This window comes from Nicotiana tabacum, chromosome 10 (genome assembly GCF_000715075.1).
Source record: "Nicotiana tabacum cultivar K326 chromosome 10, ASM71507v2, whole genome shotgun sequence".
NCBI lineage: Eukaryota > Viridiplantae > Streptophyta > Magnoliopsida > Solanales > Solanaceae > Nicotiana > Nicotiana tabacum.
Genome location: NC_134089.1, coordinates 106,089,530 through 106,104,171, shown reverse-complemented (window position 1 = coordinate 106,104,171; position 14,642 = coordinate 106,089,530). Strand labels below are relative to the sequence as shown.

Below are 14,642 nucleotides of genomic sequence, written 5' to 3'. Positions count from 1 at the left end.
ATTGTGCTCAAAATATTTCTTTAGTCCTAGTAAGATGCAACTATATAAAGTATTTTCCAAGAAAATAATACAAAAAGTGAAATATGTCATGGCATTATCCTAAAATATTCAACAATAAAGACTATAAAATTATGCAATATAAATATTGCTAATTAAAAAGCCATAATAAAAATAAACATAATCTAAAAGTACTAAGTCATGCTAAAATAAGTAGACTAATAAGGGAGTATTAATTACATGATTAAACGCTAAAGAAAAAATAAAAATAGGTTATGCATTTTTATCTGAATTATTGCAAAATAAAAAATAGATATTCAATACATTCTCGTTCGTAGTATTGAATTGAATGTCTTTTATTAGCATTAGTATTGATTTGATTTGATTTTGGTGGGGTTTTGTTAGCACTATTTAATTTACTAATGTTAATGGCTATAAAACATATTAGAACATTCAAAAGTTCTAAGTCCAACCTTGAAATAATACCTCAAAAGATAAAATTATGAAATTTTTTAAGAAATATTTACAAATTACGTCACAATAATTATATTTATATAACAAATATATCTAAAATTTCTATATATGTAATTTCGGGTTGGTTTGGTTTCGGTTTGACTTTCTTTAGTTAAAACCAAACCAATTATGGTCGGATTTTTTTTCCAATACCAAACCATAGTCGGATTTTTTTTCTCGGTTTGACTCGGATTATCGGGTTAGTACGGTTTGTCGGTTTCCTTTGTACACCCCTAGTTATTAACATAAGTATAATCTTGGGCTACAAGTTACTATATCGTCAATTCAAACTAAGGGTGGGTGTTGGTCGGTTCGGTTCGATTTTCAAAAAGTTCTATTTGATTTGTCCGATTTTTTATTTTGTATTAGAGCAACTCCAACCTTGTTCCCAAAATGGGGATTTCCCATTTTTTGGGACAAAAATAGGGAAATCTCACTCCTACCCTCCCCCATTTTTGTCCCTAAAATGGGGAGCGAATAGTGTCTCCCCAAATTTAGGGACACACTATTCATTTCCCCATTTACTATTCCCCATTAAAATATTATAATTTTTATTATTTAATTTTTTAATTTATCTTTTTATATATACTTAATTATTTTTATATAATATATTTATCTAATTAAGTTTTCATCTTAACTTTGACATATAATTTTAAAAAATTAATTATCGTGCATCTTTTTTTATGTAAAATTGGTAGTTAATTTTATTATGAGTTATAATTGTATGAAAAAAATATTATCATCACAAAAAATGAAAGGTAAAAATATAAAATATTTGATGTTGCTAAATTGAAATACGTTAAAATTGAAAATATATTAAAATTGAAAATACATTAAAATTGAAAATACAATAAAATTAGAAATACATTAAAATTGAAACTACGTTAAATAACATAATAATTTAGTAGCGAGACGTCTCGTTTTCAAGTACACCAAAACTATTATAGTACTGAGTGAATGGGGCAGATGATTGTTGTGGTTGTGACTGTTGTGGTTGTTGACTTCTTTTATACATTATTTGTTGTTGTTCTTGCCGCAAATATTCACGACGAACTAGATCCAAAACAGAATCCACATCCATGGACATAATTTTACGATCATATTTCAATTCTTTTAGTCTTATTTTTCTCTTTTAATGTCATTTGTTTCTTTTTGTCTCTCAGTTGCACTATTCATCGCATCAACAAATCGATTATTTTGTGATTCGACTATCTTCATATAACCATTGTCGATTTTTCTCTTCATTTTTGCTTTCTTCACCCCACTTATGGAAGAATATTAGAGGTTGAAGTTGAATATTTATGTAGTATTTCGAATGAATTTAATCGTTATGTAATATGTACTTAATTAATCTTGTATCGCAATGATTTCACTTTTATTTGAATTATTAGTTAATCTGTAATAATTGCTTACAAATTATGTTATTTAAAATTTTATGGAATTGTTTTAATGGAAATTATAAATTAATGAAAATAAAAAATAAAATTTTTTTAATGGAAATTAAAAAATAAAATTGAAATAAAATATAATAATATAATATAGAAGAGAGAAGAATATAAAAAAGAATATTCTCTTTTGGGGGAAAATGGGGGAATGATTGGAGTAAGTTGTCCCAAAAATGAGGGTAAAGATTGGAATGTCTTAGGTAAACTAAAAACCGAACCAAAATTAATTCAATTTTATCGGTTTCTCAAAGATCGGTTCAGTCGGTGTTCGGTTCGATTCGGTCAGTTTAGACCTGTCATATTTGGGCTTTTGTCTACTGAAAATAGATCTTCAGCTATAACTTTTTTCCAAAGTATTACCACTGTAAATTCTGTTCTTGCACATCTAGTCTGGGTAATGAATATTGATAAAATTCCTCCTAAAGCTTCACACTGGAGCTTGGTGTTTTTTCCATTAAAAAAATAAGTTATTGCCTAATTACGTTATATGCATTGATAAAGAAGGAATCCATTTAACGATATATAGCACACCCAATTACGCGTTCTAAAGTAAATGAATCATCTAAGTTTATTAATAAAATTTTGTGAACAAGTTGACGGGGTCTAACCACAATTACAATTAAATAAGAGAGTTAAATAAAACAGCCTTGGACATAATACATCCTTTCAAGTAAAACATGTCTGCGTATTGGATGAATATAAACATCACATTAATTACTAACGCAAAGATGGTTGAAGTTGAAGTGTCAGCAACCTATAGAGAAATTGAGCGAAGCACAGTAAATGAAATCTATAGTGAAAATTTTCGGTTTTGCGGTTTAACCGAAAATCGAACCATCATAACCGAATCGAACACCAATCTTTCAAAATATAAACCACATACCGACCGTATAAACCGAAAACAACCGACCGTATAAACCGAAAACAGAACTTTCGATTTGATCGGTTTTTTCTGTTCGATTAGTATTATGCCCACCCCTTATTCAAACAAGAGAATAAGTTTTGATATGAGATTGAATAAAGAGTAGACACTATGCATCAACAAAAAAAAATTCAGGATCTAGAGTCAGCAATTTCTTAATGATTATGATTTTGTTATATGTATACATTTTAATTTTTTTCCACGTGCGTATACATAGTTCGAGGCAAAAGCAATGTGTTTAGTTGGACGCGCAAAATCCACCTAGATCCGCCCGCATATCAAACCAATTGGTTGAGAGAGTAAATGCGGTTACAGACACGGTATCGCTAGGCTAAGGCAACTTTATGAACAATTGACGATGTAGGTGAATGTCGGAAGATCTCTGTTCACGGAGGAAACATAGGCAAGAATCCAGGTTCCTTCAGAACGTGTCAATGTTCTTAGTTCTTAGACCTCAATGTTCCACCACACAGCTGCTAGTAAACTTCTTTCACATGTACATACCTTGAAACAAGGCCCCAAATTGTCAACTCTTTTTATTATACTCTGTTGCAAGTCCCAAAGCATTGACTTACGGATTATAAACTACAGCGATCCATCTTAAACTGCAAGTTTCTTCTTCAAGATCTAGTTAGAATGAACCAACGAGCTAGAATGAGTATTTTACTGGCAAATTGCAGAAAATAAAATATGAACTAAAACAAGATTTGATAAAGAAAATGTTCTTGCCTACTCTATAAGAGGCCAAAGGGGGAAGACAAACTTCACCATCTTGAGCTTCATACAGCTTGAACGGAAAAAATGAGTAACCTAATAAACAAGTGGTTTTTCGCCATTGTGATACTCTTCCTAGCTGGTCTAACAGAGATCGAAGGAGGAGAACTTATAACCTGCAATAACAGGAAAAGCAAATGCTTTCTGAAACGATTTTACTGCCCACCAGAATGCCCAACAGCATATCCAAGTCAACCAAACGCTAAAGTTTGCTATCTCAATTGTAATTCGCCCATGTGCAAGCCTGAGTGCAGAAGTAAGAGTTTCTCTCTATATATATGTTCTTAATCCTTGATCCTATTTCTCTTTTTATGTTATTCACATGCTTGATACTTACAGATAGGAAGGCGAATTGCAATCACCCCGGAGCAGCATGCTTGGATCCTCGCTTCATTGGTGGAGATGGAATTGTCTTTTACTTCCATGGCAAGAGCAATGAGCATTTCAGCTTAGTTTCAGACCTTAATCTCCAGATTAATGCTCGCTTCATTGGGCTTCGACCTGCTGGTAGACCCCGAGACTACACATGGATTCAAGCTCTTGGAATCCTCTTTGACACACATGCTTTCTCAGTTGAGGCTACCAAGGCAGAGATTTGGGACGACGAAGTTGATCACCTGAAATTCTATTACGATGGAAAGGAGTTAGGCATACCAGAAGGCTATCCATCTACATGGGAATCCTCTGAAAGCAGCAGTATTAAGGTAGAAAGAACTTCAAGCAAGAACGGTGCTTTGATCACACTTTCAGAAGTTGCAGAAATTTCAGTTAATGCAGTACCTATTACAAAAGAAGATGACAGGATCCACAATTATCAGTTACCTTCTGATGACTGCTTCGCTCACCTGGACGTGCAGTTCAGATTCTATGGCCTCTCAACCAAGGTTGAAGGTGTTCTTGGCCGAACTTACCAGCCAGACTTCAAGAATCCAGCAAAACTAGGTGTTGCGATGCCTGTAGTGGGAGGTGAAGACAAGTACAGAACTCCAACCCTTTTGTCTCCCAACTGTAACTCCTGTATCTTCTCTCCAGCTGGAGTTTTGGAAGAATCAGACCCACTAGTCATGGATTTTGGGGCTTTAGACTGTACTGGGGGATCAAGCAGCGGCCATGGAATAGTTTGCAGAAAATGATGACTCTATTGGGATTTTGTTTCTTTTGTTTCAATTGAAAAAATTGTCACCTGCAGAAAATAAAAAGCTTTTTGTTCCGCAATCTATGTCAAAGCATGGATTTCTAGTTTTATTTGGGCTTTTTGTATGTTTATTATATAATCAAGTTTTTTCCCTCAAGGATACATGACTACTGATATGCCCTAGTTCAGAATTACAAATTGCATATGTATATAAGACTTCAAAAAAACTTTTCAAGTGTAACCTACAAAAAAGTGCTAGAACTGGATACATTAAAAGAGCGGCTAAGAACTTCAGCGTAAGAAACGGTTAGCATTAGCCCAATACTGCATCAAAGGAAATTATTGAAGCATATGATATGAAAGATCCAATAACAGATGAATCAGATTTCCCACATATTAATAACTACCAGATGTTTAAGATGTTGAGAAGCCCGCAGCACAGCTTCTATAGAGGATTAGTGTATGCAAAACAGAAAGATAATCTGTGTTCAACTGAACTGTTTCATAACCAAATTGGTAAAGCTCAGTCAAAACCGATTCCCCAACATGGAGTTTATCTCATAACAACGATCAATTTAAAGAGCATTATTGCTGTCTTTATGGAAACAAAGGCAGCAGTAAAAGCTTGACAAACTCAGCCACTATCAGAAGATAATTCAGCTAAAGTGCTGCAGCAATTGCTTAATATTGTTACTCTCCGAGTCACTGATTACAATGCTTTGACAATTTATAGTCATGATATCTATGAGAAAAAGAAAGAAAAAGCAGCTGTATCACCTATGTAATTGTTCAAACAAGATTACAACTCTTAGTATTACAAAGACAAATTTCAATGGATGCCCAGCTCCACAAATCATTTACAGTACATACTCGAGCATTTTTATTCAGAAAAATTGACTCAAATACTATGAAAGAAAAGATTTTTAAATGACATTAACTCTCTGTTGAAGCCATAAAATAAAAACTTTGGGATGTCAAATGGCTGAACCACATACACCAGAGACTGTTTCTTTTTACCTTCCCCGTGGGTTTACCAGCTGAGAGAAAACAGCACTAGTGGCAGCATCCTCTGCATCATCATCAGTTCCAGAGTTAATCCCTTCAATCATACTCACACTATTGTCGAATGGCTCAAGTGGTGTCAAAGGTATGCCGGGTATATGGTTTGTACTGTTATCATCGGGCTCCGCCAGAGCTGATGAGGTTTCCTCAAGTTGAAGAGCATATTCCAGATTCCACAGAACATCTCCCATTGAAGGTCTATCAACTCCATGGTCAGCCAAACACTTCTCCGCCGTCTCCCCAAACTTCTTAAGGGAGGCTGAAGTCACCTTCCCTGCAAGATTTGGGTCCATTATCTGATCCAACATGCCTTTCTTTTGCCAAGTCATGGCCCATTCCGCTATATTGACTTGTTCCCGTGGTAGGACTGGATTCAGCGCAGGTCTGGTGCACAGCACTTCCATTAGGACAACACCAAATGAATAAACATCTGATTTCTCTGTAAGCTGCTGTCTCCTAAAGTACTCAGGATCCAGGTATCCAAAGCTACCTTTAACAGCAGTACTGACGTGGGTCTGATCAAGAGCCGGTCCAGTTTTAGAAAGACCAAAATCAGCAACTTTGGCTACAAAATTCTCATCCAAGAGTATGTTTGTAGTTTTCACATCACGGTGAATGATACTTTGGGATGCACCAGTGTGGAGGTAATGCAGCCCCCTTGCAGCACCTATACAAATCTCAAGACGCTGCTTCCATGAGAGAGGTGGAAGATCCGTTCCATAAAGGTGACTTCGGAGAGGTCCATTCGCCATGTATTCATAAACCAATATCATTTCTGATCTTTCATCACAATAGCCGATCAAAGACACAAGATGGCGGTGGCGAAGTTTGGACAACATTTCAATCTCTGTTCGAAATTCAGCTAGACCTTGTTCAGATCTCGGGTTTCCTCTTTTGACAGCAAGCCTTGTCCCATCTTCTAGTGTTCCCTTGTATACTCTACCAAAACCACCAACCCCAAGAAGCAAGCTTTCATCAAATTTATTAGTAGCATCCATTATTTCTTGGAAACTGAAGAATCGCCCAAGATTGGCTGAAACTAAGGAGATACAGCTTGCGGTTCCACTCTTTTGAGAAGTTGTAGACATCTTTGTCAAAGTTAAAGAGTTTCCGTACAGTGGAAGAGGAAGCCATGGGTGCCCCTGCCCCTGTTGAGAGGTCTTTGATCTGCGGGCTACCAAGCAGCAATAACACAACCCAATAATTGCTAATGCAGCTGATGCTCCGACAGCAGACCCGATTATAACACCTTTCTTGTTCTTTTTGTGATGCATCACAAGTAGAGTCTCGACAGACGAAACCCCACTCAAGCTTCTTGCTGCATTGCTAATCTTCATGATTTCCAATCCGTTCATAATGGCATTGATCCAATCGGCTCCTGTGTCTGGACCAACACTGACTGTCAGAATACCTGAATTCGTTGTGGAGTTGGAGACAAAGTCCTTGTAATACGGCACCTCCAAGTTACCAGCTGAATTTGACAAGTCTAGGTCCAGTAAAGCAATGTCATCATTTATATACAGGTTAAAAAGTAGAGTATTCATGGATTTGCTCACGATATCACAAAAATGTACGCGGATGAAATACATGAAGCTCGGATCAACTGGGAACTCCCATGTAATATTGAAATTCCCATTGGCAGTATTAGCATCTCCCATGGTTTCAGCAGTAGCATAAACCCAATTTGGTGCTATTTCAGGACGGATGGTATCTGGATATTTTATGCTTGACGGATTAACTGAAGCTTTGACCGCAGAGCTATTGACGTGCAGGTACTTCATGTCATTCTCCCAAGTTCTCCCTAAGGTATCATTCTGAGCAGTAACCAAAGGACCGCCCATGTTTAGACGATAAACAGTCTCAAGGGCTAGTTCAGAAAGACCATTGAAAGGGGCTGTTGGAGAAACAGCCACTGCTTGTTCAGGAATCAACTCATCAGGTACTGATACAACTTCAATCGCATTAATAAACGCAACTGAGTTGTTTGAAGGGATTAAAGCAATAGTCAAGCTATCTGAAGTGACATTGATTGCATATTCCTTAAAAAGGTATTTACCTTTATACTTATTGAAACTGAAATCGTTCAACAGTACAAAGTTTTCTGTGACCACTGTTAATGAGGCAGATGTTAAGTTATGGCCAGGAATAGGATAGAAATAAAGGCGGACCCAGTGTCGCCCTTGTTGATGAATATCAAACTTGTAAGATGTTGTAGTGTGGAAAATTCTAACAGACTGATAAATTGAAAATGGGGCAGTGGAATTGGATGTAGAAGCAATAGAATTTTCTGGACTTTCTAAAGCAACTGAAGAATGGGTTGTATCAGGAACAAAAATCTGGCCAAGAAAGGTTACATTTTTGGAAGATCCACAAGCAAGCAAATAGTTATCAGCAGGAGTAAATGCAGCATTGGATTCTTGAATCAAAAAACTGGACAGTACAACAACTAGAACAAAAATCACCATTTCAACAAGCAACTGGCAGACACCAGAATTCTCCCAAAAGAATTTAAGTACTGATATTGCAAACCATTAATATTAGGACTTGAATTTCCCAAAAAGCCCTCAATCTCACAATGATTCAAGAATCATAGATCTATCTGGAGCAATGTTAGAACAAAAAGACTTAAGCTTTTGGTACTAGCCTTACCTTATTCTTAGAGCTAACAAGTTTTAACAAACTTGAAGATTTGAAATGGGTATGAAGCAAAAAAAAAAAAAAAAAGAAGAAGAAGAAGAAAGAATAATATACCTCAAATGCCACCATGAAAACACAATGAAGTATAGCTTTTTTAGTGCAAGTTCAACAGCTCTTTACAGGCTGTTGAAGTGTTGATTAGGCTGTCATTTTTACAGAGATATAGCAAAGGGAAAAATGAGGGACCCACAGAAGACCTGCATATAACACACCCAGTTGCAACAGCTGTTTTTCAAGGGACATTGTGGTTTGGTTTTGATACTCAGTATCTTTAGTAAAATGTAGAATATTATAGCAGAAAATGCTATGAAACTTCTGTAAGTGATCGTTAATAATTTATCTATTTGTGCCAGGCTCCGCTTTGCTTGGAATTTTTTATTTTATTTTTTATAATGCAATAGTAGATATAATGATTGAAAGGGATAAAAAGAAAACGAGGTGTAACATTGGTGTGATTTTAATGATTAAAAGTGATAAAAGAAACAGGATAAACTTAATATTGATGTTCTTTTAGGTAAAAACATAATAAAACAATAAAAACAAAGATCCATATTGAGATAACAATTAGTTGGAATTTACTTTGAAGTGTTGTTACAATTAAATGATAATGCTTTTATTCTAGATATGTTATACGGATAAATGCAAGATTTGTAGGGCTAATTAGCTATACATTGCAGAGATTTAGGTGTTAGTTAATTCTATGTTGTATGATTGCATCAAGTATAAGGTATAGCTACTTTGTTTTTGTTGGTGTATTGAAGTAATAGCTAAATTTGAGATACTTATATCTATTTAAAAATAGAAGAAAAAGCAATCTCATTAAGCCAAGTGGCGTAACTACAAAAAGTCAGGTGTCATTGTTAAAATAAAATAAACTGCCTTTCTAAGTAAAAAAATATTTTGAATTTTAAATTTTGAATTAATTGGTTACTTTATTTGAATAAATAAATATAAATATCTTATAATTATCTATAATAAAAAACGAAAATATTTAAAAAAAAATACCCATTCAAATTTTGGAGTACTTTCAAGTTGAAGTTTTAAAATTATTTTAAAATAAAAATAAAAAAATAAAAGCCCTCTTCCATCTCCCTAAGTTAAGAAAAAAAGAATGTTGCTTGATTAAACGAACATTGTAAGAACCTTTCTAACTGATACCTCAGTCATAATGTCACCCACGTCTTTTTTTCTTTTGAACAAAAAAAATCAATTGAATGGATAGTAGTTTCTTCCAAATATCTATCTATAATTAAAAGTAGACGAAAAAGCACTCTCATTAAGTTAAGTGGCATAACTACAAAAAGTCAATTGACATTGTTAAGACAAGATAAACTACCTTTCTAACTAAAAAAAATTCAAAATTGAACTAAATAGTTACACTATTTGAATTAATAAATATAAATATCTTATAATTATCTATAATAAAAAACGAAAATATAAATAAATAAATAAATACCCATTCAAATTATTGAATACTTTCAACTTAAAGTTTAAAAATTATTTAAAAAAATAAAAAATAAAACTAAAATTCAAATTGAATGGATAGTAGAGAGAGAAAGGAGTAAAATAATTATTTATATACAGAGAGAGAGAGAAGTGAAATAATTATATACGGTTAAGAAAGAAGAGGGAATTAAAGGTTCAAACAATTGGTACATTGAAGCAGCAAAGAAATGGATAGAAAATCAGAGGAGATGGTTGTGTGAATGGGATAAAAAAAAGTTAGAGCTTGATAGAAAATTGAAGGAGCGGCTGAATTAGATCTACTAATCATGCAGATACTTAGAAGTATTAGTCCTTAAAATTTAGATTAAGTTATATCACTCTTTGAGTTATAGTAAAATACGATATGAAAAAATTAAACTACAATATCATAAAATGCATAATAATATATAAAGAGAGGAAAATAGAGATAGTGTGAAGCTAATTATACTGTAAATTAACTTAAGAAGTAGAATAGACTATCAAAATAATACTCAAAAATATTATTGATAATTTCAAATAATAAAATAATTTTGAGCAATAGAATAAAAGTCTATTGCTCATGACATATATTAAAAGAACTTTTTTTTAACCTTTGACTAATTCAGCATCATCTATTTAGAAAAATAATACAATAATATTCATATTATAGATAAACATAACGAAAAAAATTAAAATATTATAGAACAAAAATTAATATATAAAGAGGATAATCGATATAATGTGATTCTATCCTCACATTAAATTTATTTGATAAAATTAAGCAAATAAATAATATTCAAAAATATTATTGATAAATTTAAATATCAAAATAACTATGAGAGAGTCATACAGGATAGAGCCAAGTTCAATTTCAGGAGTAATACATAATTATATTCATTGTATTATATTAAATTGGTAATTTATTAATAATTCATATGATAATTTTAAAATATTAATTGATTGATAATGCAATTAGATAAGCAATGAACCAAAAAAGAAGAAATAAAATATAAAAATATAACACTTATAATTAGAATTATGATGAAAAAAGTTGTACATATACACATAACTAAAATCATAATAAGCAAATAGCTATAAAGGAAGGATACAAAAAAAATATATTCAAGCGATAACATAAAATGTATATACTAATTAAATTTCTCATTTAGGAAATTTAGTTAATAAGTAAAACTCATAATTTCATAATGAAAAATATAAAGATACTATTATGATATTATATATAAGATAAGCATATTAGATATATAACATAATTTAATAATTATTAAAATATTAGTAGTAATTATTAAAATATTGGTAATTTTTTATAAAAATAATAAAATACTTATCTCTTTATATTTTTGATGAATTCAAAATTATAATTTAGTAAAAAAATATTACATCATTTAAATTTTCAGTAAACTACAAATGAGAAAACTAATCAAATATTACAGTAGAAAAGAATATATGAAAAGAGAGGGATAAAGATAATTTTATGATATTTATATTTTAAATTGATTAAAAATAAAAAATAAATAAATACACTCAAAAATTTATCAATAAATTTAGATAATTGAAGAATTTTGAACAGTATAACATAAGTTTAAAAAATAATTTTATTTCAAAGAGTAAGAAAATAATCTATGTTATATTAAAAAATAAGTAGTACCAAAATATTAAGCTAGTTGACAAGTCAATAAAAAGTCATTTTAGTAAATGTATAGTATTAACTACTTGCTAATTTGACAATAAGAATAAATAAGGAACAAACAATTTATTTGTTACTATATGATGTGTATCCTTTAAGTTTGTATAGATTTTGTTATATTTCTGCATACTATATTAAATAATAAAATATAACTAATATTTATTAAAATAATATAATATATTAGATCATAATTTAATAAGATTAATACTTTGTCAAATTATTCGCGTATCGCACGAGTTCTAACACTAGTAAGTTATAATGATACTAGTTATAAGCATAAGTAATACCAAAGCTTTATGATTTTAAGATTTTGAATGAAGTAAAATGAATATAAATAAAACAACTTTGAAATATTTGAGATTAAGATTTAATTAATAGTAAAGAATGAGTAATGACAAGCAAGAAACAGAATTTCATCAATCTGCACAGAAGGTGGCATTCAACTACATGACCCTATTCTGATCCAAAAAGAATTTACAAGTTTTTTCCAGAAGTTGTGGGGCACAAGCGAAGGAGAAATGCCATGTTTAGATCCAACAATTGCAAGAGATGGACCTTGTATTACTGCTGAGCAAAAGTTACTTCTCATTCAAGAAGTGACAGAAACTGAGGTAGTTCAAGCCTTGAAGGACCTGCCAGCTGAAAAAGCTCCTGGTATCGATGGGTTTTCAGCATAATTTTTTAAGAAATATTGGCACTTGATAGGTAAGGATGTGACAAAGGCAACAACACAATTCTTCCAAACTGGAAAGTTGCTAAAGGATGTGAAGTGTACTACTGTAACACTAGTTCCCAAGGTTAAAAATCCCTCTTTTGTGAAGGAATTCAGACCTATAGCTTGCTGCACAACTTTGTATAAACTGATTGCCAAAGTTATTACTACTAGGTTAAAACTAGTAGTTGACCATCTAGTAGGACATTCACAATCAGCTTTTATTGAGGGGAGGAATATTCTGGATAATGTAATTGTGGCTCATGAATTAGTAAAGGGATACAAACAAAAATGAGTGTCTCATAGATGTCTAGTGAAGGTAGACATTAGGAAAGCATATGATACAGTGAGCTGGGGTTTTCTCAGAATGATATTGCTAGAATTTGGGATGCCTATGAAATTTGTCAATCTGATTATGGAATGTGTAAGTACAGTGAGCTATTCATTGCTATTCAATGGAGGACTTACACCCAGATTCCAAGCCAAGAGAGGTTTAAGATAGGGAGATCCAATGTCTCCATACTTGTTTGTCTTAGTGATGGAGTATTTGAACAGATCACTTAAACAGTTGAGACATAATCCAGATTTTAACTATCATCCAAGATACAACAAGATGGAGATAGTTCATATATGTTTTGCGGATGACTTAATCATGTGTTGTAGAGCTTATGTAATTTCAGTAAAGTTGATGATGAAGCAGTTTAATCATTTCTCAGAAGTATCTGGATTAAAGGCCAATTTAGAGAAAAGTTCTTTATATATGGCAGGGGTTAACTCAAGGTTGAAGAATCAAATATTAGAAGAGATGCAGTTTTTAGAGGGGGAGATACCATTCAGATATTTGGGAGTTCCTCTATCATCAAAGAAGATCACAGTCCAATAGTGTCTACCACTAGTTGAAAGAATGACTGCAAGTATAAGATGTTGGTCTACGAAGTACTTAGCATATAGTTGAAGGACCCAACTCATAAAGAGTGTTCTATTTGAGATGCAAACCTATTGAGCCCAGGTGTTCTTAATCCCAAAGAAGGTCATTCAACTTATGGCAAGAATATGCAGAATCTTCTTATGGACAAGCAATCATGAAAGCTCAAGGAGAGCACTGATTGCATGAGAGACATTGTGTAAGCCATATTCAGAATGGGGTCTAAATTTTATAGAGTTTCATACTTGGAACAAAGCAGCACTTAGCAAGTTGTTATGGGCCGTAGCAATAAAGAAAGATTCTCTTTGGATAAAATGGATCCACACATTCTATATCAAAGGGAAAGACATACAACAAATGACAACTCCAGCTAGAGCTTGTTGGATAGTACGGAAAATATTGGACGCAAAGAAACGGTACTTGAACAAGGATTTAAATGAGGCATTAAAAGACTGTTGCACCACAGATAAGTTCAGAATCAAAAAAACATACCAAGCCTTTCTACCACAGTATCAGAAGATGAAATGGAGAGGACTTGTATTGGGATCAAAGACTATTCCAAAACACAAGTTTATTTTATGGCTGGCACTTATGGGAAGGTTAGCTACTGTGGATCGAATACAGAAATGGGGTGTCAAAGTACAATCAGATTGTGTTTTGTGTAATACAGGAGCTGAGGAGACTTTGCAGCATTTGTTCTTCCAGTGCAGCTACTCTGCCTACATCTGGAATCCAATACTTCAATGGCTAGGAGAAAAGAGAAAGGTTAGTAACTGGGAAGAAGAAACAGAATGGATTAGCAGAAAAACAAGGAACAGCAGATCACGAGCACAGATTCTACAATTCTTATATGCTGCTACTGTTTACCATTTGTGGAATGAAAGAAACATAAGAAGATTTCAAGACAAAAAGAAAGAGGGTCGACAGATCCTTAAAGAGATTGTAATACAAATGCATATAAGAAGAGGACAACAATTTAGCAAATGGAGGAGAGTCCTAGAGTCTTTGAATAGCTAAGTAGAGGTAGAGAGGTATTGGAAAGAGTTTTTTTTTATATACTTTTACATAGATAGGAAGAATTTGGAGACTAGTTATAGAGTCCAAATGTAACTAGTGGATGTAAATAGATATACTTGGTTGAAATAAAATTTTTAGTTTTGGCAACAAAAAAAAAAAAAGGAGAATGAGTAATTATTAGGAGATGTGGTGAGATAGTTGGAATACTTCAAAATGTATATATATGTGCGTGTATACAGTACAATCTGTGATGAGGATTTGAGGAGTTAATTAG

General features: G+C 32.7%; 3 protein-coding genes across 3 annotated transcripts; 2 read left to right on the top strand and 1 right to left on the bottom strand.

Annotated features, from left to right (window-relative positions):
* Positions 1 to 3,562: 3,562 nt before the first annotated feature.
* On the top strand, positions 3,563 to 4,984 carry LOC107817731 (uncharacterized). Its single transcript, XM_016643597.2, has 2 exons — positions 3,563 to 3,907; positions 3,991 to 4,984. The coding sequence occupies exons 1-2, from the start codon at positions 3,679 to 3,681 to the stop codon at positions 4,782 to 4,784; spliced, it is 1,023 nt and encodes a 340-aa protein (XP_016499083.1). The 5' UTR covers positions 3,563 to 3,678; the 3' UTR covers positions 4,785 to 4,984.
* Positions 4,985 to 5,441: 457 nt separating this feature from the next.
* Positions 5,442 to 8,847, bottom strand: LOC107817730 (receptor-like protein kinase THESEUS 1). The gene has a single exon (XM_075223172.1). The coding sequence runs from the start codon at positions 8,311 to 8,313 to the stop codon at positions 5,800 to 5,802; it is 2,514 nt and encodes an 837-aa protein (XP_075079273.1). The 5' UTR covers positions 8,314 to 8,847; the 3' UTR covers positions 5,442 to 5,799.
* A 4,861-nt stretch (positions 8,848 to 13,708) lies between these two features.
* Positions 13,709 to 14,368, top strand: LOC142165290 (uncharacterized). Its single transcript, XM_075223876.1, has one exon. It carries the CDS (start codon positions 13,709 to 13,711, stop codon positions 14,366 to 14,368), a length of 660 nt encoding a protein of 219 aa, XP_075079977.1.
* The last annotated feature ends 274 nt before the right edge of the window (positions 14,369 to 14,642 follow it).

Coding starts and splice junctions, on each gene's coding strand:
- LOC107817731 (XM_016643597.2), top strand. CDS start 3,679: ATGAGTAACCTAATAAACAAGTGGTTTTTCGCCATTGTGATACTCTTC. Junction 3,908..3,990: donor GTGCAAGCCTGAGTGCAGAA/GTAAGAGTTTCT, acceptor TGATACTTACAG/ATAGGAAGGCGAATTGCAAT.
- LOC107817730 (XM_075223172.1), bottom strand. CDS start 8,313: ATGGTGATTTTTGTTCTAGTTGTTGTACTGTCCAGTTTTTTGATTCAA.
- LOC142165290 (XM_075223876.1), top strand. CDS start 13,709: ATGACAACTCCAGCTAGAGCTTGTTGGATAGTACGGAAAATATTGGAC.